Source organism: Eurosta solidaginis, chromosome 1 (genome assembly GCF_040869045.1).
Source record: "Eurosta solidaginis isolate ZX-2024a chromosome 1, ASM4086904v1, whole genome shotgun sequence".
NCBI classification, from domain to species: Eukaryota; Metazoa; Arthropoda; class Insecta; order Diptera; family Tephritidae; genus Eurosta; species Eurosta solidaginis.
The window spans coordinates 376,099,392-376,126,889 of NC_090319.1; the positions used below are offsets into that span (position 1 = coordinate 376,099,392).

The window sequence follows — 27,498 nt, forward strand, 5'->3', positions numbered from 1 at the left end:
GGCGTTAAAGATTTAACTCCAGCTAGCGTAAGAGGGAACTGATGTTTTAGCGTAAAGACTTGTCATGTTGGCGTTGGCGTGATTGCGTCATAGCATACGGCCGCTTAACCTGGGATGAGCAGCGACACTTTATGTTATCTAAGAAAGTGGCAAGGTTAAACTCTAGTCAAAACTTTAACTGAAGTTTAAACTCGCACTGAAAATCGGGCATTAGTCTATACATTTATGATTTCCAAGTTGTCCTACTGGGGCTCTGAAACAGTAAGAAGGCCCCGGAAAAGGAAAACAGTCATAATACAACACGACACCGGGTTTCTCACGTTCATACACAGCTACATACAAGCCCATGCACCTATAGTTGCATGAATATCATATAAATGCATTAGGGTGATCCCTAAACATCAGTGCAATTGATCAGATTACAAATTTTTGTACGTATTGATCTCTTCCCAGGAGCATTAGAGCCGTCTTATTCTGGACCGAGATTTATGTGTGATATGTATCTTCAATGTCATTATCAAATTTAGATATTAAATTAAACAAATATAACAAAAAAAAGGTTAAGAAATGCATAAAGAAAAATGTCGTTTGTCAAGTAGTATCTACCTCTCAAGAAAACTCATACGCTTTTTTAGGAAACATGCACAGGGGATCTCTTCTTTCTCAAAGAAATGTATTTGCGTCTCATTCTTGAACAACGACCATGTAATAACCAGTCGGCTTGGTACCAGGGATGAATTTTTTGAATGAAATTTGCAATAATATTTGAGCACAAGTCTCTTGTTTAAGTGCGATTTCAATTCGAATATGTTAATTTTAACAAATTTACTTCACATGCATTGTTGAACATAACTCTTGTGTCTGGAATGGAAGTTTCACCGCTTCATATAACACAGCGAGATAAAGAAAACATCAGCACTGCTTGCCTGCTGCATACAAGAAATATTCACGAAATTTTAAGGGTCCAATCAAGAAATACTTCCAGGCATAAATTTATGGTTGCAGTACTCATCTCGAAATCAATTCTGAGAGAGGGCGTTCTTTGCTCAAATTCTGATATAGAACCTTTTTGAAGCAAATTCTGAAATATGGCGTCGTTCAGACGTTTTCTGCGATAGGGCGTTTTCGAAACGGCAACCGACATTAGGTGATATTCCACTCAGCAATCGATTTATTGAGCGTTTTTGGGTATGGAGTCTTTCATTTCTTTCGATGTGGATACCGCGCATAAGGATGAATCAAACAAATCTTATTTATTTTTGCTTAACTTATGGAATGTCTAAAACTGATAGTGCAATTTGGATACGATTTACAAGAATATTATCAAAAAAAGTTTTTGATCGTTTTCTTGTGATCTTGTTATACCGCGGTTTAGCCAAATCTTGACGTGTGACACTTATTAAACGTCTCCAGTCGGGACCTAAATTTATATATTATATCTTTAACCGTAGCATTAAAGCCCCGTCACATACGCAGTTTTTCATATAGATGGCGTTAACGCAATAGTATATTGCATGTATTTTTATGGTGAACGCCAGATCGAGCGACACTGGTATCATCTGTCATGAAAAAGTTGCCAATTTCCAACTATTGTCGCAAACAAAACAAAAAAGAATTCGACATTTGCTTTGGCTGAGGGTGCTTTCACATTTTGCAATTGAAATTATTTTTCCCACAATTGCCAAGTCTGAAGTTCCTTTATATTTATAAACGCTACATCTTGCGTGATTATAGCGTTGTTACAGGCATGCATAAGATTGCGTTGAACGTATCTATATGAAAAACTTCATTGTGGCTCGGCCATTACCGTTGGATATGGTCAGACTGAAAACCTGTTAATTCAATTTTTTAAAGAACCACCCTAATGTTCATATATACGTTTCTTTATGTTTGTGAACTTTTATATTTTTTCTCAACTGGTGTCGGCATTTCGATTTGATTTTTTTTTTTAACTTCGACAACTTTGACAAAACTTAACACAGCACCAAAAGCACACATCGATGTGGCGCACAGGAGCGCAGCGCACAGTGCACTCGCAACCATCCATCCGTACAGTTGTTTGTCATAGACAACGGCAATTATTTAGCGCAACCAAATCTCATACATATACCTAGTAAATAAGCGTTGGGAAAAGAAAATGTGATAGAAGACTAGGTAGGAAAAAAATGAAAAGAGGAGGCTATATTAGCAGCAAATGCAACAGAAGTCAACGGATATAAGACGTGTGATCTTGATCTTGATCTTCTTTCATTGATTTCAGCACACAGTAAATAAAAAACAAACAAAAGAAACACAACAAAAAGAAATTACACTTAGCTAAAACAATGGTGCGGTTGTGCTTTGTGATATTGGTGCTTTGCAACTTCATAAATACGCATATGTACATACATAGATACGTTAGAGTGGCTATTGTGAACCGTTTATAGAAAACAGAATGTGCTGGAATGAAAATATATGAAGACTGAGACATTGAAGAAAGTGGCGCAATCAAAGAAACTTTTTTAAAATTCACATGACAAAATTGCGCGGTATTACGGATGTTTTGGAAGTCAGTTTTCCGGAATCGACTGTTATATAAACTACTTTTTTATGATTTGCAACGCATACGGTATAGTTAAAAACATTGTATTTATGTGTACGCCGCACAGTGGTCGTTTCATTCGAGCTAGCTGTACGAAAATAATACCTGCCCCACTAAAAAAGGTAACTTCAATCGTTCGGAAAAATCTAAGATTAAGAAGGAATAAAAATTGATACAACACGACATCTTGGCAATATAAGGGCCCATTAATGGTGACTTATAACCATAAAACCATAACCAGATAAAACAGCTGATCGATCCTACCTTATGGAAATCAATGTAATCGATTAATGGTGCCATACCATAACGCTAACGCCATAACCATACCATAGCCAACCAATTGGTTTTTGGTTTCTCGCCATATCCATAACCTAAAAATATTTGAGTTGGTAAATTTAATAACTTTTTGTGGATTGTATTCATTGTTTTGGATACGTCACGACTAAGAGACTTATTTTTTGTGGAATATGTTTATAATTTTTTGCGTTTTCTTCATTTTTATGAAATTTTCACGATTTTAGGTTAAGGCACCATTGGTTGATCACATTGGAGATAGTTATGGATATGGGTATGGTTACGACTATGGCGTTAGGGTTAAGGAAGTTTAATTAGCCATTTAACTGGAGTTTAAAATAGCACTGAAAACCCCGGGTATAATGTGTTATGAATATAGCAACTTTGCCAGAGCCTTAATTTAGTACAGCTAGCTTGAGCACATCAACCACTACCATTTTCGTTACCGTGTTACAAGACGGTGCAACACCTAATTTTTATAAAAAACTATCAAAGGTGGTATCAAAAGACGCGTCTCGACCGAGAGGGTCCGAAATATGGGGCCCGATCCATAGATTTTTTGCACAGAACACCTTCCTGCGTTGGCGGCTTTTAGCCGCGATTTAAAAAAATAACCTTGGGTCGGTCCGACACCGTTTTGGGGATCAAAACTAAATGCGCGCAGAACACGTTTCTGCATTAGTGTGTGTGTACAACAAATCTGGCAAAAAACAACAACCACATGAAAATTTGATTCAATTTTTTTGCTTATATCTGTTGACAGAAATAAAAATTTAAATTCTCGCTTTCGGATTCTAAAAACGTAGGTCGAGGTCTTTTGATACCAGCTTTGATAATTTTTGATAAAAATTAGGCGGTGCACCGTCTTGTAAAACGTTACCCCATTTTCAAGTATTGCACAAATTTACAAATTAAATAGCGCTCGTGATTTGTTTGTGATATTGAAGTTCATAAGAGCAGGGCCAGATTAACCCTCATCGGGAGCCTAGGCAACCATCAATTTGGGGGCCCCTTTTCACGTCCGTTCCCTTTTTTCCGATTAAAAAAAACAAACTTTTATCTTTCATAAAAATTTTATTGTCACAATGTAATAATAATATCAATAAAATTACTATCTAAGTTTTAAACATGTCGTTTCTACATTTGTTTTCGGCAAATTCATCAATTATATCATCAATATCGATTTTGTTCAATAAATCTGACTCAATGCAAAGTATACCTAACATCTCGAGTCGCTCTTGTCGCGTTGTAGCTGTTTCAGCAGCTTTGATTCTTTTTAATTGCGAGAAGGATCGTTCGGCAGAACAATTTGTGATCATTAATGTTAAAAAAATCCTAAGAGCTATTTCTGTGCTAGGAAATACATCGGCTAATTGATCTTCCATTAGAATCTTATACAAATGACTAAGAGTTTTTTGTGCATCAGCGTATCTGGAGTTCACGTAACTGTGGAATTGTTTCATTTCAATGAACAATTCTTCGAAGTCTCTAGAATAAAAAATAACTAAGTTATTTATAGCTTCGTGGAGGTCTCCATCACTTAGAGCAAAGTTGATGAGAAATGCAAATCTCTCTGAAACTTCCATATACACTTTCGCACGTCGTTTGTTTTTACTGTGAAGATTGTCAATGATTTCGAGGAAACCTTTTGTCCTAAAAGCATCGCGAGACGAAAATTCTAATCCTGACTTCTGGAGCATTTCCGTCATTAGGTTCGTTTTTTCTACGACGAGTACGTTTTACGATTTCTGTATAACCTACACCAGGTAATAATTGTTTTGTTTTTTCCTCGAAATTATTGAACTTTTCACGGATTGAAACTAAAGTCTCTTCTAACAAACCGTACAAAAACCACACGTTTGCAAATCTGCTTTTACAATTTGCAATGACTTACTCACTGAACGCATAGCAGTCAAAATAGAGTTCCATAAAATCAACATGAAACCAAATTCGAATTTTTGCATTTTATTCGCGATACACGTCTCCTCATAACGAGTATCAGTAATTTGTGATTCATCATCAGCAATGATTTCTAGAGCCTCTAATATGATATCAAATGAATCGTAAACTGCAGTCGTCGCATTCGAATGTGCTTCCCAGCGTGTAGTTGACAATGTTTTCAAAGTTTTCTCCTTGTTTATTTTATTTTTTAATACGCCCCAACGATAGGTGAAAGCGGAAAAAAATTTTATAATGTCTGCATAATGGCGAAAAAATCGACTGCATAAAAACAGCACTTCACAGCATGCTCTCCAACCAAATTAAGGGAATGCGCGGAACAGGGAACATAGATCGCATTCTCAAACTCAATATTCTTCCTTTATACTTCCCGGACATGTTTAATGCGTTGTCATATTATTGTCCTCTACAATTTTGAATACCTAAACCACAGTCTTCAGTAAGAAACTTTAAAGTTTGATTCGCTAGACTTTCACCAGTATGACCTTCCAACTGAACAAAAGTTATAAACCTTTTTTATTATTCAATATACATACATACTCTCCTTTCACTTCGATACACTTCTTTGCACGCTCATACAATTTGTCAAATGAGTCGGAAATTTCCTTTTTAGGAACCTTGTCTAGTTCGTCGGTCGACGCCTTTTGAATGCGGTCAATTGAGTTTTATTTATTTGAGTAAAATTTATTTTCAGTTCTTATTATATTTTTCTTTCACTCTCTAGAATTTTGTGTTTGTAGGAAAATTTTAGAAGTCTTTTTCATTTTTCGGGGCCCCAGGCAACTGCCTATTCTGCCTACCTGTTAATCCGGCCCTGTATATGAGAATGAGTGTGAGTTAGAAATTGTGTATTAACAGTGTCCTTACCTGCAAATATGTAGGTACTATATGCTAGCATATGTACATACCTTCTTGGATAAATGCGTACTAATTTGATTGTACGAAAAATAATAAATAAATATTACTACGATTTTTTAATTGAAGCAGAGTGAACTTACTACATATGTATATATATATGAATATGCATGGCCAAGAACCGTAACAAATACAAAAAACACAAATTATAAAAGCAAAGTGGCAACGAAAACGAAACTTGAAAAAAAAATACAAATCCGTTAAAATAATAAAGCCAAGTTATTGAACTTAAATTCTCACATACAAACACACATACATATGTAGTAAAACACAATGACGGCGCATGAACAACCGATTAGCTACTTGGACAGCATCCTGAACGAGGAGGAATCACGTTGTGAATACAGTCATCAATGGCGCAATTTCACAATCTCACGTTCGGGTCGTTTCAAGTCGAAAAATCGTAAACGCGACGCTGTTGATGGTAAACTTTTCGATGCAGGCAATACACCCAATATGAAATCGTCGCCATCCAAGTCGTCGTTGTCGTCGTCTACTGCCATTACGGGTCATAGTCGTGTCATGGCGTCTGCCACCATGAATCCACATTTTAAGCATCAGGAGCCAGATAAGGTAGGACGTCATAAAATATAAAATATACACATACGCTAGCTTAGGTATATATGTACATACATATACATAATTATATCAGGGTGACACAAAAAAAATTAATTTTTTCTTTCATTTTATTAAATATATATATTTTTAACACTAAATATATTGTTCAAGACAGCGAAAAGATTACTTACCTTCTTAATTGGCGCTTAACCGTTTAAACGGTTAGTCCACCCAACAAGACGCACCAGTTGCTACTTGTTGTTGTATTAACAGTGCTTCGCCCCATTCAATTGGCACGACCACTCACAAACTGTCATCAAAATCCTCTAATGGGAGTCCAAGGAAACTGGCTGTTTAAACAGGGGCGGACCATAGGAAGATGGGTGTTAGAGGCGTAGGTTCCACATTTCAATTGAAAAGATAGTTGGTGTCATGTGGGGACACATCACATGCAGGACAAACAAACCTGTTACAGTATACAGAACGAAGTTGGGCCAGGGTACTCGTGTTTCCCATGGTAGTGTGCTTTCTTCTTCTGCAAGGGTGGGATATTGCATATTAATAACGGGGTTCACCTACGGCTGTGTTGTCAGGTACCGGATCTCGTCATAGTTCTTTAGGAGATGTTCCCTTAATCCCGTGGAGGCGGTGCTGGAGGTTGGTTTGTGACAATTAAGCAAGAACTGCTTGTTCAGCATTTCGTTGTGCTCTTTAATATTGAGCTCTTTGACCTCACTATGTAGATGGTGTTCGGGAGTCATAAGAAGACATCTGGTGGCAATTCTAATTCAGCATTTTGACAGGCCTGTAGCCCTTTCCAGTGTGTATTTTTAAGACCAGGCGACCAGACTTGTGACGCGTAGCTCATGAGCGGCCGACCAATTGTACGCGGTTAGCAAAGTTTCTTTATCTTTTCTCCATACGCTGGCGGCAAGCGACTTGAGGATTTTGTTGCGACTTTGTACTTTAGAAACAGTCTCTGGGGCATGGGCCTTGAAGGTTACCCCTAAGATCTTTGGGTGACTGACAGTCGGTAGTGTGACACCAACGACGCGTACGTCCAATATTTGCGACATATGTTCCTTCCACGTCGTAAACAGGATGTCCGTGGATTTTGTCGGTGATAATGCCAAGTTGCGCGAGGAGAAGAAACCGGAAAGATCGGGGAGATAGCTGTTTATTTTAAAAACTAATTCATCAACTGAAGGGCCAGGTCCTGTAGCCATAATCGTGCAGACGTCAGCATAGGAAATGATTGTGACTCCTTCTGGTGGGGAAGGGAGTTTTGATATGTAAAAATTAAACAGAAGCGGGGATAGGACACCACCCTGTGGAACCCCCTGTTTAATTTTTCTAGGTTTAGAAATTTCGTTCCTAAATTCAACCGAGCCCTGCCGACCACTCAGATAATTAGCGGCCCATCTTTTTAGATAAGCGGGAAGGTGTGAGCCTTCTATGCCTTGGAGTAGCGTGTCGTAGTTGACTGTGTCAAAAGCTTTTGACAGGCACTTGACACGAGCACCGTCCTATGATAGGGTTTTTGCTTATTTAATCCGTAATTAATCTGAGCATTAATGACATTGAGCGCGGTGGTGGTGCTGTGCATTTTACGGAAGCCATGTTGGTGCGTGGCTAGGCGAAGACTTGCCGTGAAATGAGGAAGCAGAACGGTTTCCAATGTCTTAGCAACTGGCGAAAGGAGTTATATCTGTCGATAAGACTCGCCTTCCTTAGCTGATTTGCCAGGCTTTAGTAGCGGGATTATCCTTGCCATTTTCCATTTTTCGGAAATAACGAACGATTGCAGTGACAGGTTGAAAACATGTGTGAGGTGCTTCCAGTTGCTACTTCCATGTGCTAACTGGCACCAATTGGTAACACCAGGGGAATTTAAATCGTTCTCCACGTGGTTCTTCCAGCGGAGTGTGGACCTTCTTCCTCCTCTGCTTCCATAGGCGGGTTTCGATACAAAAAATCTGTAGCCAGAGCATAATCTTTAATCCGCAAGACATGGCCTAGCCAGCGTAGCCGCTGTGTGTTAATTCGCTGGACTATGTTGATGTCTGCGTAAAGCTCGTACCTACAGCTCACTCTCCGTCGCCAACGCGTAGACGTCCGTAAATCTTTCAAGGAACTTTTCTCTCGAACACTCCTAGTCCCGCTTCATCTGATGTTGTCAACGCCCATGCTTCTGCTGCCTGTTTCGTGCGCAGTTTTTCGACGGAAAATTTTCCTTGTGTCACTACACGCACTTAATTCACTGCACAGAGGCATCTATATATCTTGCCCTCTTAACAGGTCTTTACCGTACAAAAACTAAAAGAGGCGGTGGTTTGGATGCTATGCAGTGCTACTACCGTTTGAGAATTAAACATCTACTTGGATAGCCAAGCGAATTTTATGTGGTACAAACTAGAGTGGTTTGAGATTGCATCAAACTATTTTAAGATTGAGATCATCTGCGTACCAGGCCATATCACAACAACTATTACGCGGATTTCTTAGCACGCATGAATAAAACTGATCCGAATGTACATGAGTGCACGGAACTCCGGTGTACACCTGTAGTTTGCTCCTGTGTATATGAACATTCCTTTCAGCTTAATAAAAGCTGGGCGGATACTACTCATTGCAGGGTAGCGAGGTCCTTCTAGCTGGATGTGTATGGTAGGCGGTCTGCGAAATTATTGGACTCATCCTTTAATGGTGATTGGGGTTTTGACTTTGGAAAAACCTTCCTGAGTCCTTTTACAGGGAGTAGCTACCAAGCAACTTAGCCTAACCTAACTCAACTTATCTATTTTTTTGTACGGGGCAGCCCCTTTGGGATGCGATTTTCTAGTTAAGGGCTATGCTTGCTGTGCATATACATGGGTCGTACATGCAGTGCCTATTTGTAAAAATCCATGACTGGTTGTTTACTTTCTGTTGCCGCCATACAACAATAATTTGGTGCAACAATGATGGTTGGCTACATCCGCCAAAAACGACAAAGTGTGTCGCAAGTCAGCTGGTTGGTTTTCTGGTTGGCTAACTAGCAGCTTAAGTCTGTACTTGATTGTTTGGTTAGTTCCTTCAAATTTTTTAAAACTTAACTGGCTGCTATTATTGTTATCGTTGTTGATGTTTTTATACTCAGCTGAGCAGAGTCACATAGTATATTAGCTTTGCTCGCATAACGGTAATCCGTAACGGCATAAACTAATCGAGATAGATATAGACTTCTATATATCAAAATGATCTGGGCGAAAAAAGAAATTCATTTAGCCATGTCCGTCCGTCCGTCTGCTCGTTAACACGATAACTTGAGTAAATTTTGAGGTATCTTAATGAAATTTGGTATGTAAGTTCCTAGACACTCATCTCAGATCGTTATTTTAATGAACGAAATCGGACTACCACGCCCACTTTTTCGATATCGAAAGTTTCGAAAAACCGAAAAAGTGCGATAATTCATTACCACAGACGGATAAAGCGATGAAACTTGGTAGGTGGGTTGACCTTATGACGCAGAATAGAAAATTAGTAAAATTTTGGACAATGGGCGTGGCACCGCCCACTTTTAAAAGAAGGTAATTTACAAGTTTTGCAAGCTGTAGTTTGGCAGATGAGTATTTAACGTTCGGTTACACCCGAACTTAGCCTTCCTTACTTGTTTTGAGTAAATTTCTGTATAACTAATAAACCTGTTTTTGTGTATATGTGTGTGTTTCCTTCCATGTTTCGAGTTCAGATAAGGCATTAACATTGGCCTAGATAGGTTTACGTACTAAATTTTAAGCATACGATAAGGGTCTTTTTATGCGGTTTTTCAGCACAAGTTCGGCTCAGCATGTCAGTTAAACTACGCTTAATCTTATTATGCAGTTTTTCAGTCAGCTTTAACTGAAGTTTAAGCAGAGCTTAAGCGGACAATCTTGGAGAGTTAAACTCTTCTTAACCTATCAGTGTTTTGACACATTCAGTCTATGTGAGGTCTTTATTGATCGGCCAGTTCAACCTAACCTAACTAACCTAACACACCCTGCATCTCTTTTCGACTCTGTAACGCAGCAAGCTGAATAAGTTTTAAATGGCTGGAGAAGGGAGGAAGAATCCTCGAGGGATCACACAGTAAATCCCTTGGCACTAAAAGCAGGATTTGTTCTTGAACTGATTTTTTTTTTCCAGGTCAGATAACGAGGATTTCAGACTATCGAGGCATATTGCAGCAATGGCTTGCCCAAAGATATAAAGAGAGCTTTAGTAACATATCGATCAATAAATTCTTTAGACCATCGTTTGACGAACGCCAAAGTTCCTTTGGTTCTGTACACGAAAAATTCTATGTGCAAATTCAAGTCGAGTTAAAGGGCCAACTTATAGCCATATAGCCATAACCAGATAAAACAGCTGATCGAACCTACCTTATGAAAATCAATGTAATCGATTAATGGTGCCGTACCATAACGCTAACGCCATAACCATACCATAGCCAACCAATTGGTTTTTGGTTTCCCACCATATCCATAACCTAAAAATATTTGAGTTGTTGAAATTAATAACTTTTTGTAGATTTTATTCATTGTTTTGGATACGTTACGACTAAGAGACCTATGGAATATGTTTGTAATTGTTTGCGTTTTCTTCATATTTATGAAATTTTCACGATTTTTATGTTAAGGCACCATTGATCGAACACATTAGAGATGGTTATGGATATGAGTATGGTTATGACTATGGCGTCAGGGTTAAGGAAGTTTTATTAGCCCTTTAGGGTCCATTGTAACGCCTAGATCTACGAAGATAACTTGCCTAATGGTATAATCACCAATCATATACTCTGGAATTGGCAGGATTTCCTTGTGAAGCACGTGAACTTACACTCCGGCAGGTTTAGTGACATTACATTTACGTTACTCTTTTCAACTAGGCTATTCAGATCCGATTGAAAACTTGATCTATCTTCTGGTGAGCGGATAGGCATAACAAGTATGACGGCATATGTACATGATGTACATCATCAGGTACATTAGCTGCTTGCAGTTCCTCCAAACATTTGGAAGGTCAATAACGAACAGCAGAAACAACACTGGACTAAGGTGGCTGCCCTGTGGAATACCAGAAGTAATATGAATAGATTCAGACCGACAATTACACAGGCCGACAGCATCTCAGAGCCAGAAACCGGACTATATATTATCGAACAGTCTCCGACTAGCTTTCAGCGTGAACGGTTGTTGATTTTTTTTCCTGTGCTCTCAATTCGTTTGACCTACACTAGTGCATTAACACACATAGGTAACAGTTACCTCTATTCTCTTGCACATAATTTTTTTTCAAACAACACGTGCTAAGGGTTTCAAGTGCTGGTGTAAATTTTTCATCATGGCCCGCCGGGCCTCTAACCTGGGGGACAACAGGTTTGCCCTGTTGGCAAATAGTCCCCCCTCTGAAAAAAAACAAAAAAAAATTTAGCGAATTTCCTTCTCTACCTGATCCAGTTCAGGCTAGAACAAATCCTAAATACATTGTGGTATCCGCAATAAACGAAAACAAACCACTTACGCATTTCACATGCTTTGCAGTTAAAAAATCGCTCCAAATCATAAGCAAAGATATTATCAGCGTATCAGAGCTTAGAGACGGAAGCCTCCTGCTCCTTGTGGAAAATATACAGGTAGCCCAAAAATTCCTAGCAGCTAAACAATTAGCAGGAATTTGTGAAATAAAGTGTAAGTATCACGAGAACCTAAACTTCGTAAAAGGTACAGTCTATGCTCCTTACCTAAGCCACGTGCCAGAAGATGAAATTGTGAAAAACTTGGAGCCCCAAGGGGTGGTCTCCGTGTACAAATTTAAAAAGTTCGACGATAAGTCAAAAGAGAGTGGTGTGGTGTTACTAACCTTTGATTTGTATAAATTACCAGAGTCTATCGATGTCTCGTGGCATAAAGTGAAAGTTAGGGAGTACATCCCCAGCCCAATGCGCTGCAAAACATGCCAGTTATTAGGACATACAGCAAAGTACTGTAAAAACGATCCCTTATGTGTAAATTGCAGTTTACCTCTCCATAGCGACAAGAATTGCTCACGCACAAAGTGCGCCAACTGTGAAGAGGAGCACCCCTCCAATTCAAACAAGTGTTCCAAATTTATACAACAGAAAGAAATTCTGAAAATAAAAATTCGACAAAAATGCACACTAAAGCAGGCAAGGTCACAGTACCTCGCACAATTCCCACAAACTTCATCACCCACTTCTTATGCTGGCGCAACCAAAAATCACCCTACAAAATTAAATCCACCATCCGCTAACAAAACTAGCACTCCTCCAGTAACCTCCAATCTCAAAGATAAGCCAGGTACTTCTAGCACCCTGTCTAAAGAAAACAATAGATTCTCCTTTACTGATCTCAAATCCAAAGAAACAGTAGCTCCATCATCATCCGATAGCAACAACACCACCTTCTCCAACACCTCAGCAACACCAACTTCCCAATATATTAGAAAACCAACAACAGTTAACATCATCTCGAATGAAAGCATAACCTTAACAACCGCACTATCACTGTCCGAACGCGACAACACCACCACAACCACCTCCACAGACTCACCCTCAATATCAACAACTGCAAACAACGAAGCTAGTTGGGCACAGTCAGCACCATCTACCTTCTCTCCCATCACAAACCTCACTAAACAACTTTTAGAACAAAACGACTATTACTCAACATACCCGGGATCTTCGGACTCGGATGTCGAGATGTCGAAATAACCCCCTCCTCCCCTCTTTTTCTTTTTTAGTTTTAGTTAAAACCTTTGCTCATTTTTACCAAATGCACTTTGGCATACTGCAATGGAATATGAAAGGACTTTTCAATAACTCACACGAATTACAACTCTTAATCAAAGAGCACTCACCATCATTCATAGCGCTGCAGGAAACGCACCTACCATGCAACAAAACCGCAAATATCTCGAATTCGTATACACACTATTTCCACAATTTACCCCATAACACCTCTGGCAAACAAGGCATCGCGGTCCTTGTCAAAAAAGGCATCCCACACAAATATATCCCTGTTAAATCGCGACTTTGTTCAATCGCTATTGAAATCGATTTAGGCTTCAGATTTACTATGGTGTGTGTATACATCCCTCCACAGCAAACATTCAATCTGGATGACTTAAGGGGATTAGTTCCTACTTTCAACACCCACGTCATTATAACAGGTGATTTTAACTCGTGGAGTCCGCTATGGGGTTCAGATGTAGCAAATCAGAGAGGAAGGACACTAGAGGATCTAATTCTCACAGATAACCTCGTCGTCCTGAACGACAATGCGCCAACCCACTTCTCGTCGCACAAAACTCTAACTAACGTAGATGTTACAATGTGCTCGGCCGAAATTGCCCCAAAATTCACTTCATCAACATTAGAGTGCTTACACGGTAGTGACCACTTCCCTGTAATCACAAAACTCACGGTCGGCAGCTCAACCTCAGCTCGCCCCAAACCGAAATTCCAAACCGATGAAGCAGACTGGTCCAAATTTCCAACAATAGCCTGCCAAACCATTGTCGAAGCTAAAAAGTCGAATAACGTCAACAAAGAAGCAGCTACTCTGCACAGAGCCATTCGTACAGCTGCGCACTTTTCAATTCCGCAAACACATTCAAAGCCCCTTAAAAAGATTGTCCCATACTGGTCTAGTACCCTCTCCACACTAAGGGAACATAAAAAGAATATGTGGTGCATTTATCGTAAAGGCCGAACAGAAGCCAACTTGTTGAACTATAAAAGAGCCAATGCTCTATTTAAAATAGAAATGAAAGAAGCCAAGCGCAAAAGCCTCGAAGAGCTTACAGAATCCATAAACCCTTCCTCCAACCCCAGAAAAGTTTGGACCGACATCAGAATACTTACAGGCTCAAATGATTCACACTTCATCAAATTTATAGAAACTAACAGTGGGCCCATTTACGAATCAGATAAGATTGCAAACCATTTCTCAACTTTATGGTCAGATTACTCGAAAGACTCGAACTTTCACAAAGATTTCACGGACCAGAAATATGATGTTGTAAACGAAGAATATCATATGCCTTATTCATCGATTAATAAACAGATTGAATGTCCTGTAACAACTTTTGAATATGACCTCACAATTGGCACCATGTCTGGTAAAACACCTGGCAGAGATAGAATATCTTATCCTATGCTCAAAAACCTCCCTATCCAGGTCAAAGAAAGAGTTGTCGACCTCTACAATAGTATAATCGATCAAGGTGTTATCCCGCAGATGTGGAAACACGCAGTTGTAATACCAATACTCAAAAAAAAGGACTGCGTCACGGAGGTTTCTGGATATAGACCGATCTCTCTCCTTGCCTGTTTAAGCAAGGTACTAGAACGAATCGTCGCGAAGCGCATCATGTGGTTTGCACTTAGAAATAAGTGCATTAGCTCACACCAGACCGCGTTCAAAGAAAAGCAAGGAACAATGGACGCACTCCTAGTTTTTGACAACTTTATCTCTAACGCTGTATCAACCAAAAATCATGTTTTCACGCTTAGCCTCGATTTTGAAAAGGCCTACGACAGGATTGGAATTCATCTAGTCCTGAGACAACTCGCCAGATGGAAAGTCGGCTCTAAAATATTCAACTTCGTTAAAACATTCTTATTAAACAGAACATTCTCTGTTAAAGTTAACAATAGTTATTCAAATACGCGTAAGCTATACAACGGCATACCACAGGGCTCCCCTCTATCCGGTGTTTTATTTGTTATAGCATTTGATGAAATTAATAGTATATTCACTAAGTACAAAAGGATATCTCACGTTATCTACGCTGATGATGTGCTTTTATTCACAAAATGCAAAGAACACTCTCTAGTACAGAAAGATTTTAATGACATCCTTGTAGACATTTCCATCTGGTCAAAGTCGTCAGGTGCCTCTCTTGCACATGAAAAATGTAAGATATTCCACATTTGCAGAAAACACATCTGCCCACCTATAAGTTTAAGCTTAAATAATGTAAATATTGCCAATAGTTCTAGTATAAAATTCCTTGGAGTTATTTTTGATAAAAAGCTTACGTTTAAGGACCATTGTAAATATCTAAAAGAATGTCTAACAGTACGTCTCAATATTATAAAATATCTTTCGTCCAAGCACTGCTTGGTACACACTGCAACACTAATAAATATCACAAAGGCACTAATCTTATCAAAGATAGACTACGGACTAGCCATTTACGGACATTGCTCAAAAAGTAACCTAAAACTAGTTATCCCACCGTACCACACAGCAGCTCGAAGAAGCATCCGTGCTTTCCCTACGTCACCACTAAATTGCGTACTAGCAGAAGCAGGACTTCCATCTATAAGTGAGCGAGTAAAGCACAGCACGCTAAAACTCATCCCGAAGGTACTGCATGGCAATAACAGTTTGATTTACAATTTATCAACAGCCGAAGCCAAAAGAAAGAGGCAACTAAGGCAACCCTCCACGATAGCAAAATGCGTGTTGTTGGCCAGAGAGCTGGGCTTAAACTCCACCCCTATAAGGCCTACAAATAACAAACCTCCATCATGGCAGTGCTTTAAGGACATCATTTCCACGGACCTAATCCGACATCGGAAAAGTGTAACTAGCCCGGTCGTGTACCAACAGCTCTTTAAGGAATTAGCCTCAGGCTTTGCAAACGATGAATGGCACTTCTTATACACTGACGCCTCGAGATTAAATTCAGTCACTGCGTTTGCGGTTGTCGATGCAAACGAGAAAACGTTAAAGGCAGGACATCTGCTTCCATTTTGCTCAGTATACACAGCTGAAGCCCTAGCGATATATTTAGCTGTGCAATATGCATCTGAAACCAAACAAAAATATATAATATGTTCTGACAGCCTATCCGCAATAAACATGTTAAATAACGCAAACAATAAATCTGATATTGCACTATCGTTTCGATCGATGTTAGCTGACAAAACAGAAATGATAAAAATTATGTGGGTTCCAGGCCATGTCGGTATCAAAGGCAATGAAGCAGCGGATCAAAGGGCAAGGTTGGCCACAAATGAGCCATTGATCTCTTCCGAAGTAATGCTGGCTCCAGACTTCAGACGGCTTATTGCAAATCATCTTGATGCAACCAAATTGAGTGAATGGCAAAACTTCAATCACCACTACAAAAATTACAACATAAGTGGAGAAAACCCAGTTTTTCCACAGAAAGTTTTATGCAGCGACTTAAAAGCGTTCATACGTCTGCGTATCGGCCACACTATAGTAACTCACAGCCATATAATTAAAAGAGAAACACAGCCGCAATGTCCATTTTGTGCTACCCGGTCATTGTCTGTAGTCCATCTTCTAGGCGAATGCACAAGTTTACAGAACGCTCGTGCCGAAGTTTTTGGAAACACCACTCCATCTAACTATTTGCGAAATATGGAACTAAAGAACATACAAACAGTAGCTAAATTCTTAAAATTGTCAAATTTGAAAAAACTAGTTTAAAAAGACAAATAGATATATGTACACATATGCATATATGCATATGTAACTACCATTAATAATATAAGATTTAAGTAAAATACTAAGTAGTCTTAAGGAGAGCCGAAGGTCTGTGTTACTTGTGCTCCTTCTATTGTAATTTGGTGATTTATCACCTCTTTTCTATATAATAATAATAATATATTATCGAAGGATTTTGATGCGATGAATCGAAATCTGGCCTCAAAATTGCTCTACCAGCTCTGGTTTTCGAGATATCCTAACGTAAAAGTGCAAAAAACACAGTTTTTGTCCATATTTGAGGTTATGTATCCTTGCAGATGTTTTCTTTCACCAAAATAGTAGGCTGGCATCTTTAAGTAAAAGTCTTCTTTCAAATGGCGTTGAGTTATCTCAAATATCATTTTTTTTCGCTGAGATATCGCATTTTGAAATTTTCATGTTTCTAAATTTTCCTAAACCTGAAAATCGATTAAGGTAACAAGGGTGAGGTGATACGGGAGTTCATGGGTTAACAGTTAAGTTGTGTTTCGGGAGCCATAACTCGAAGAAAAATTAACATATCGTAATGAAATTGTGTACACATATTTTCCTTATAGCAGAAAATTTCTAGTAAAAATGGACGGGATCGGTTAAAGGCCACGCCCACTTAGATATAAAACAAGCTTAAAAGGGTCGTAGACTAGAATAAAAGCTATAACTTAGCAAAAAATAGTTTTGAATCAATGATATTTCACTTATCAAGTTTTATTGTAAGAGGAAATGAGGAAAAGCTCACGCTAAGTATATAATGTTCGGTTACACCCGAACTTAGACTTCCTTACTTGTTTTTCTTATCGATTTGACGAGGAAACACAACGTCTTTTGGAAAAGAACAAATTCCATACAATGAATAAAAAAACAGTAAATTACGCATTAGCTTTTGGATCAATCTCTACAAAAAATTGGTTTGGTCTCAGCAGAGTAATTTAATGAAATTTTAAAAAGGCTACAATTTTTTGTGTACACCAACTGATGTACTTATAATAGGGTTCACACACGGCGCGTCTGACTCGTGAGTCAGCTGTGTACGTGTTGACTCGCCGTCAATATCAAAATCATTTTGGTTTTCACGTGTCAGCCAGAGACATGTCTGAACTAAATTATTTTTACTAACATATTTAAACCGACACACCGGGTGTGGAACCTATAAAAAATTATCACAAAACATATTCATGTGTTATTTTTTTTATTTTTTAGAATGTGAATCGTCAACCGTCAGCTATGTCAAACAAATTATTTGCTACACAGCCTATGTCATCAGCCACCACAAGCTCAAGAAATTCGACAATGCGCGAAAAGACAGAATCCTATAAAAGTTACTATGAAACGAATTTATAGATGCCACTTCTATTAGCCCGTTAACCGACATATGTATGTATGTGTGTACATTAGAATGGGTCGATTTGTATGGACAAAAGTTAGCCGATATCGCGTCGCTTTTTCGATAGGATTTGGGCTCAAGAAAAAAAGTTCCACTACGCATACCCAAAAAAAAAAATTTTTCGAGCCTATTTTTCGACCAAAACACTCCCCAAAACCCAAAAATATAAAATAAAAATATAGATATATAAATAAAAATATTTTTTGGGTTTTGGGGGAGTGTTTTGGTCGAAAAATTGACCCTTTCGCCATTTTTTTTTCGCAGGCTAGAAAATTATTTTTTTTTTGGGTATGCGTAAAGAAACTTTTTCCTGAGCCCAAATCCTATCGAAAATCGATGGCTCGATATCGGTTAATAAATCGACCCATTCTAATGTACATATTTAATACATAAAAACATGCATGAGTTTTTAGATGTAAAACTTAACAGTTTAATTACATTTTATTATAAAAAAATATACATATGCTAAAACTATTATGCATATATGTATAGATATGTATTTGTATGTATGTACGTAGATTTAAAAAATACATATATGTACATACATATCGTTAACTGTTGGCCTTAACCAACCGTTTTTTCGAAATCGGAGATTCTGGTAAGATGTAAAAAAAGAACATTTAAAAAAATATTAAAAATTTGAACAGTGTTACGTCACTTTGGTAAACCATGCCTAGGACTGACAATTTTGATTTTTTCCGTAAGAACGTGTCAGCTGATCGCTCTCTCACTAGACAGAGTTTCCTAGTAAACTTTTGTGCGCTAATTTTTGACAGTTTCCAGTTTTATGCAAAAACACCTAATTAAAGTTTGAAAAATTGTGAAAATAATTCGAAATAATTATGTAAAAGTGCATATTATAAATATGTTATCTATTTATATTTATTTAATATTAATTCCAGCCTTTTACAACATCAAAAATTAAATTGGAAAAATAATGTTTCCATAAGCCTGCATGCAAAATGGTCAATGGCAACAGTGCTTATCTGTAAACAAAACACACACAAATATGTTATGTACATGTACACAGACGCACACATTGATTCCTACGGACTTGAGAGTTCGATCAAACGTGTTTCGTACGACAAACGTCCGTACGTACGGCACACGTCGGTGGGTAATTGCCGCTTGAGGTATGATGCGACACATACGTACATATATAGTATTTGCTTCAGTTTCGTGTGATTCATAGCATTCGCCTCAGCTTCGTGTGATTCATCAACTAATTGACAGGGCTGTATTCTGCACCCTCAATGGCAGCGAGGGCAAGTAATGTTGCGATTTTGGCCATTTTTAGGGGTTGGGGTGTTGAGAAAAGATAATGATGATTTTACAACAGAACACAACTTTTTGAAGGGTTGGCGTGAAGGCGACATTTTCGGTAATAGTCTAGTTGAGGGGTCGACTGCTAATACGCTACCAAAAATATCGAGAGACGCGTCTTGACATCAGTATTAAAAATCCGAAGGCGGAAAATAAAAATATTAACTCGTTCAAAAAATTTTAAATAAAACCCGAAAAAAGACCCGCGGGTACCTCCGAAACCGGGGGTGGGATCCATAGTATTTTTGCGCAGAATACCTTTCTGAGTTGGCGGCCTTCGGCCGCGCTTATAAAAAATAACCCTGGGCTACGCCGTGCCAAGTCCGGGTGTGTGGTATAACCGTGGCTACCGCCACTGGATCTGGATCCCACCCCCGATTTCGAACGCTCCGGGGCCATTTTTCGGTTGTTAATTCTATACGGCAGCATGACACCGCATTGCTAATTATTAAAGCGTATTAACGCGTCCAAAAATATCGAGAGAGGTGTCAAACGACGCGTCTTGACATCAGTATTAATAATCCGAAGACGGAAAAGTCGTAAGTCGTTCAAAAGATAACGAAAACCCGAAAAATGACCCGCGGGTCCCTCCGAAATCAGGGGTGGGATCCATAGTATTTTTGGGCAGAACACCTTTCTGTATTGACAGACTTCGGCCTCGCTTATAAAAAATTACCCTGGGTGGGCCAACACTGGTTTGGTGACTAAAATTATGTATATCCGCCCAAAACACTTGTGCTCACATTTTTTTTTTGTGGGTACGCCCACAAACAATACAACAACCACATGAAAATCGCCAACTTCCACTGCAAATATCTCCGGACAGAGATACAATTTCTTTTCCGCCTTCGGATTATTGTTGTCGAGGTCAAAACGCGTCGTTTAACACCTCTCTCGATATTTTTGGTAGCGTATTAGCAGTCGACCCCTCAACTAGACTTTTATCTTTTTTTGAGTTTCTGTTAATTTACAGCAAAAATGTATACTTTGACATGGTTTTTGCAGAGATGATCTCTTTAACTACATCGATATATAATTAACACCACAGCATTCGGCTATTGGACCCAATCATTTTTTTGAAGAGATGGACCCATGAGCAAATAAACAATTTCCCATATAAGAATAAGGCTGTCCGTATTCGTCAGGAAAATTCAGTACGAAAATTACCGATTTTTTATTCTTTTTTGCGTTTTCTTCATTCTAGACAGTAAAAAAAACTTTTTCCGAACGAATAGCCACTTCCAAAAATAATTCGTGGGTGTATGTATAAATAAGCATGCGTTTGTACGTGACAGTAAAAATCCTGACTCTTAGTGTGCCAGTTTGTGTGTTTCAAGGAAACTTATAATATATGGAAGAAAACAAAACTTGCCTTTGATAGAACTTGGATTCCAAATTTTTTTTAATAAAATAAATAAATCAAAATGTTCGATTTCTAGCATCGAAAGCAGTGGCGTAGTAACGGTGGCCTCCCACCCGAAATGTTAGTAGTTTCGTAAAAAATTGTTTTGAGATGATAAAGATTTCTAAAATAAAATATAATACATAATAATACGTAATCCATTCCTTGAATTTGGCGGTTGGTGAAGCGTGCTCCATTTCTCTCATAAGAAACTGTCTTGGGTCCATAAAGCAGATAATTTCTTTCTCCAGACCATCAGCAAAACGAGAAGCTATTCTCAAGGATGCCGCCGAAACTTTGAATTGTCCAACAAAGAAAGAACGTTTGAAGCGATTGTGTGAAGCAAAATGGACGGAAAGGCTAGATGTTGTGATCTGCTTCAAAGAAATGTTTACTCCACTTATTTCTTACTTACTCCACTTATTTCAGTTTAAAAAAAATTCATGACTGTGGAAACCTGAAAGTTCTAGAAATGCTTTCAGTTATCTACACACTTTGAGGACTGGAGGATTCATTGTGGCAATGGTTGTTATTAACAAAATTTTTTAACCATTAACATCTTACCTTCAAGGGAAAAGTGTTGATCTTTCTGCAGCAGTTTCACCGGCTGTTGATCTGGCTGTTTTGTTGAAAGAAATGAGGGAAAAGGCTAAGTCAAAGTTCAAAGAAATGTTTCTTGATGCTAAAAAGAAACAGCTGAATCTATCGTAGAGAAGATTGGAGTTCCTAGGATTGTTGGTCGTCAAAAAAACCTAGAAAACTACGAAAAGAGCTCAGCAGAATATTTTCGCAAATCAATATTCATCCCTTTCATCGATCACTTCATATCTTCAGTGTCTAATAGATTCATCAAGCATAAAAACACATCGTCCATTATTGAAAATGTCAATCCCGATAAATTAGTCAGAAAAGTAGGTGAAAACGTTTCTGAAACTGTCGAAATTATAATGGATCAATGGCAGGGCACTTACTGGAACAGCGGTATCTGCGGTGAAAAATGAAGACCTACAATGGAGACGACGTTGGGTTGGAGCAGAAGATCGCCCAAAGACATTCATCGACGCATTGAATCAGTGTAATGAAGAGCTTTTTTCACACGTTTTCAAGTTTTTGAAGATTGGAGCCACGTTAGCTGTAACCATTGCCAGCAGTGAACGAAGTTTTTTAACTTTGAGGCGTTTGGAAAATTGGAAAATTAATTCAACCGGATAAGATAGGCTGAATGGACTTGTCCTATTAGGTATCAATAGAAATATTGATATCACAGCGGAAGAAGTCATTGACCGATTCGCTCAAAAACAGAGGAAAATCAATTTGTAATTTTGCTTTTTACTATTAATTTTTACATTTTCAATAAATGGATCACTGAATAACAACAATACTATTTCCTCCCAATAACATTATTCCATACAATAAGTACTTATCATCACTTAACAAAATTCCCCCCTCTAATAATTCTTTTACTACGCCACTACGAAAGTCAGTATCAATATTTTCAAGATTATCTTCAAAAAGAGGAAAAAATTATATTTTACTTATGGCACGAACTCTTCAAATAAAAAGGGTTGGTCCAATACACAGAAAAAACTTGATATTGCTGTAAAATGTAATCATTAAAGTATGCATAGACTAAAACAATTGTAGCTGGAAATAGTTTTATAAGAAATTTCACCGATAACATACGCACGTGTGTATTATTAAAACATCTTATCTAATTTTTATATAAAATTATACAATTTATATATCGTAAAGTATTAAAACGTGATAGTCACAAACTTATTAGATAATAAGTAAATTGTTTAAGAAGATTATTACATGTACATTTTTATGTAAAGAAAACAAAAATAAACTGCCTTATAAAAACAACAAAAAAAATGTTTGATATGAAATTTTAAACTTTAACAGTAAATTATACAAAATTAACTGCACTAACCAATGAGAATGGAATATTCGTAAGTGTTGCTTTCTATGCTGGCAGCATAAGAATTTCATATGGTAGGTATAAATAACATGTGGATAACATTTGTTTTCTGCTGCTTCGTTTTACAAAAAAGAATTGTTTGGCTTGGTATAATCTATGTACATGCATCATGATGTCGTGTCTGCAGTCTCTCCTGCATCTCGTTTTTCAATATAACTAACATCGAGTATGCAAAATTTCGCACGACACATTGGACATGTACATTTCTGTTCAAGCCATACTTCTCGGTCATATTCACTTTGACGTGCAGCAAACCAACGCGCCAAACATTCAACACACCACATCGGTCGACAATAGCAATTTGTACACCTATTATCTATTAACAAAGGCTGTCCGTAACGATCGACATCTTCGCATTGTTTATATATTTTTATATTTGGTTCTGCAATCGTGCAAGCGAAACATTTTTCAGCTATGCCATCTGCTATATAAATCGGATTATGTGTTACTTGTTCTTTGAAAACGTCTATGAAACGGTCGATTACATTACGATGGAATTGTATATTGGATGGTATGACTATTGGGCGACTAATACGCTCTTCCAAATTACGGAATTCCAATGCATTAATGCGTATGTGAAAATCAGCAACTCCAGGACGATTGGGCTTTACCATTATGCTCACCATTTGTAGTGTATCGTTTTGATCTTGGGAAACGTTGTAAGTTTCTGTCTATAAAATAGATAATAAAAAAAAAATGATTGCAACCTTTCGAGCTAAAGAAGTGTCATCAATGAAGGCAAAATTATATGAATATTGTGAGCATGGTGATTCCACTATGATTGATGAGATGAGACCTTAGCAACCCAACAAGCAAAGTAAAGGAAAAGTAAGTTTTAAAAAGTTTACAGAAATAGATATTAGGCTTGCAAAACGCTAATTATACGTTTACAAAATGTGTGAAATAAAACGTAAAATTACCGAAATGGAACTTTGGTTACAAGTGTCGTATTCATGTAAAATTTTTAGATTTGAGTTGTTGATTTCCAATATACAATTTGATTGAAGCATAACGCATAGGGCGAATAGGAGAACTTGTGGATTGCCTAACACCCATCAAACAATTGAAGTCAGAAAGGAGTCCTAATTCGGATTACACTAATTATCAGCTCATTTTTTAGTTGTTGGCGTTATTGTTGTTGTAGCGATAAGGAATGAGCAATTTGGGGCCCCACAGACCCGGCTGCTAAAGAAATAGGATTCGCCCCGCGTAGTGAGGTTGACAATTGGATTGGAGAAGTTATAAATTGCGCAGGTAACCCTTTGAAAGGGTTGCGCTACACATCACCTTGAATCATTGGTATTTTATTCGCCTCTTATGACAGGTATAGCCCCCTCACCCACTGGGGGCACATTAATGAGTCTGTTATGATTATCTTTCCCTCCCACTGGTCGCCAATATGAGCCTTATTCCATACATTATTTAGGCCAAATAGGAGTCCAATAATATCCCCTAATACGCTCATAAAAAGCTCAGAATTTACCTCTTATATGACACTTTTCGGTGTAATTTATGTGCTTTAAAGAGAATCCTTTAAATAAGAGCTTTCATTATCAATATGAGGGTAGAGAAAATTACACACCAGATAATTCCTGACATACCAGAGGTTCTTCGGTTATATCGTCGTAATCCACCAAAAAAAAAAAAACGTAAAAAACTTGCACTTCTATGCGGCCGCAGCAATTAATATCAAGACACGAAGCTGAGGACAATTTTATTCCACGACGTTAGCATACGGTATTGAATTTTACTATGGCATCTTGTTTAAGCTATAGAATTAAATTTTCATTTGAAATAAAAAAAAAATTGAGATAATATATGAAATTTTGCTCCGAAGCTGAGTGCACCTTTAATGATTAAGTATTTTTATTATTCCTGAAACACATATCTATGTCTCTATTGTTATATTGGAAAATACACTTGGAGTGTTAACCAAAGCACTGCCGAGGATATTGCAAACACTTTTTTTAATTGAAAAAACTTGATACGATTTGATGTTGCTTTGGCCGGGAATTGAAACCAGGATCTTCGGTGTGGTAGGCGGAGCACGCTACCACCACACCACAGCGCCCGGCAGATAGTTTATATTGCGATAAACGGAGGGAGTGCTTCAAGTGGTTTGCAAGCGCAAACCACACCGTTTCCAGTTGTAAATGAGAAAACTATACATTCATATTTGTAACAGGATTACCTCGATGAAGATGAATATTGGCGAGCACCATAAATGCAGCACTTCCGTTTGGCCAATTGTGAGCATCAGCTACAACCGACTCGAAACTGAAACTTCTTCCAGTGCTGAAAAACTGATACTAAACCTTATCGTTAACACAACAACGCTTTCTCATTTACAATTGACTTTTCTCATTTACAATTGACTTTTCTCATTTACAATTGACTTTTCTCATTTACAATTGACTTTTCTCATTTCCAATTGACCATTCTTCATTTCCAACTTCTCAAATACAAATGACGCTTTCGAATTCTTATTTGACGCTCTCTCCAAATGACACTTGTTATTACGAAGTGACGCTTTCGCATTTACAATTGGCTATTCTGATTTCCATATGACGTTTCCGCATTTAAATTTTACGCTTTTTAATTTAAAATTGACTAATCTAATTTACAACTAACAAATTTTATTTCCAACTGACGCTTTTCCTTACTATTCTTATATTCATGTAACGCTTTCTCATTTACATTTGGAAATAGTGTACTCAAGGGCGTAAAAGATAAACGCCACAAACCGAGGGGTTGAGAATTCAAACAAATAGTTTTCACAGCAGTCGTACTAGCACCATAAGTTCCCTTTCGAACAAGCAGAACAGATTTAATTATGAGCGGTACGAGCTTAACGCAGTGAAGTGCACTGAAGTATATGAACAGTTGAGGCTGCTACAACAACAACAAGAGTTGATGTGAAAATCTCCACTGCCAAATGATCAAAAATAATAATATATATACATATCTAAAGTCGAATAACAATAAAGTACACTGTGCTGTCCTTCAAATTTTAGATAATACTTCAATTGGTGTGACCAACTGGCGCCAGTTGGCAGAGGGTAGAAGCGACTGGCGGGGCTTGTTGGACGGCCATAGCCGCTTAAACGGTTAGCCGTCAATTAAGTATGTAAGTACTTCAAAGGATTGTTTTGGGATGACTTTTTTCGCGTGTGATTTCTTACTTTTTGATGCAGTAATTATAGTAAATTCTAAAATATTGCAAAATGCCGCTCCCCATCCCTCAGCTGGTTAGGGGGTCATAATATAACCGCGGTAGGTATGCCTGTCGTAAGAGGCGACTAAAATACCAGATTCAAGGGGCTGTGTAGCGCAACCCTTCAGGTTGCCAGCCTAATATATAGCTTCTCCAAACCCAATTGTCTACGTCACCTATCCGCGGCGAATCCTGTTTCACTAACAGACGAGGCTCTGGCGACCCCAAGCTCCTCATGGAACTTGGGGGTGGGAAGGGAGAGATGGCCTGAAGGTTTAATGTGGCCATATAAATCGTTCCCGAGATGGTTGGGCTAGCACCTTAATGGTGCTGTGTTACCGGAGCGTACCGGATCTGTATCCGGCAAAGGACCATCACATCGATAACACTCCTCAAAGCCTTCGGGGAGCAACCTAATCGCTACAAAAACAACAACATGCGGCTCCCCATAATTTTGCTATCGACTATTCCCATGTGTGTAAAAGTAAGAACAAAACTTACTTTAGCGACGCTCAGTGCGGTATCACTTTGATGCGCAAAATGAACATTGTAGAGTGATGTTTTAATTATCCAATTCTCAGTTGCAATCACCGTGGAGATTGAATTCAGCTTCTTTTTGTAAATGTCCAACCTGTATAAACATAAATTCTATTAATTGTAATCATTTTTCCGATATCTATATAAATATGTACTCCTTACCTCCTAAATTCAGTGCTTATATCATTTGCTACAGATTGAAAATTATCGGGCGTATTTGAGAATTTCAATAATGTTTGACTAATTGGATGTCGTCGCCAATTTTGTTGTTGCCAATTAAATACTAAAGCCGGCACAGCCAGCACTGCCATTAAACTGAAACGTTGTGCAATCTTCCACGTCAGCGTCTTAAATGCCACAGCTTCTTGTGGCATTGGGAAATCTGGATCCAAATCAGCATCTTCGAGTGGACCACGTTCCGCAAATACGGAGAATTTCAGTTTGTGTATAAGAAAATAGGAAGCGGGTAGACAGCTGTGCACAATTAAGTTCAGTGATGTTCGTCGCTGATGATAACTTATAAAATTGATGGTTTCATCGCCCAATATTTTTTTGAAAATCTGTTCAGTTGTTAAGCCAAGACGTTGGAATTCTTCGGGTGGATATATAATGCACATGCATAATAAGAGGTAAAATAAATTGAAAAGCAATTCGGATTCGTCCATTTGATGAAAAATTGTGAAAACTCTATTAGAAATCACACAAAGTGTATTTATTTTTAATTGTATTGAGGTAAGTTACAAATTATTTTTTAGTTTCCTAATTTGTTTACATTCTATTCGCGTGATCAGGGTTGAAAT

At 38.0% G+C, this 27,498-nt stretch overlaps 2 protein-coding genes across 9 annotated transcripts; one reads left to right on the forward strand and one right to left on the reverse strand.

The window, feature by feature from the left end:
- Positions 1-2,014: 2,014 nt before the first annotated feature.
- LOC137238297 (vitellogenin-A2) lies at positions 2,015-22,841 on the forward strand. 8 transcript variants are annotated; one of them, XM_067763128.1, is made up of 4 exons: positions 2,023-2,154; positions 2,261-2,608; positions 5,819-6,322; positions 18,058-22,841. In XM_067763128.1, exons 3-4 carry the CDS (start codon positions 6,023-6,025, stop codon positions 18,196-18,198), a joined length of 441 nt encoding a protein of 146 aa, XP_067619229.1. In that variant the 5' UTR covers positions 2,023-2,154; positions 2,261-2,608; positions 5,819-6,022; the 3' UTR covers positions 18,199-22,841. The 8 variants fall into 8 exon arrangements, with proteins under 8 accessions (XP_067619226.1, XP_067619228.1, XP_067619227.1 ...); XM_067763125.1 differs by having other exon boundaries at positions 2,015-2,703; XM_067763127.1 differs by having other exon boundaries at positions 2,015-2,703; positions 5,822-6,322.
- LOC137238295 (E3 ubiquitin-protein ligase TM129) lies at positions 22,480-27,498 on the reverse strand. Its single transcript, XM_067763121.1, has 3 exons — positions 26,861-27,498; positions 26,663-26,792; positions 22,480-23,618 (listed from the first exon to the last, which is right to left on the reverse strand). Exons 1-3 carry the CDS (start codon positions 27,361-27,363, stop codon positions 23,055-23,057), a joined length of 1,197 nt encoding a protein of 398 aa, XP_067619222.1. The 5' UTR covers positions 27,364-27,498; the 3' UTR covers positions 22,480-23,054.

Excerpts from the sequence above, each read along its gene's own strand:
- LOC137238295 (XM_067763121.1), bottom strand. The coding sequence starts at position 27,363 with ATGGACGAATCCGAATTGCTTTTCAATTTATTTTACCTCTTATTATGC. Across the intron at positions 26,793-26,860 it reads ATAAGCACTGAATTTAGGAG|GTTGGACATTTACAAAAAGA; the intron begins GTAAGGAGTACA and ends ATGTTTATACAG. Across the intron at positions 23,619-26,662 it reads CCGCACTGAGCGTCGCTAAA|ACAGAAACTTACAACGTTTC; the intron begins GTAAGTTTTGTT and ends TCTATTTTATAG.
- LOC137238297 (XM_067763125.1), top strand. The coding sequence starts at position 6,023 with ATGACGGCGCATGAACAACCGATTAGCTACTTGGACAGCATCCTGAAC. Across the intron at positions 6,323-18,057 it reads AGCATCAGGAGCCAGATAAG|AATGTGAATCGTCAACCGTC; the intron begins GTAGGACGTCAT and ends TTTATTTTTTAG.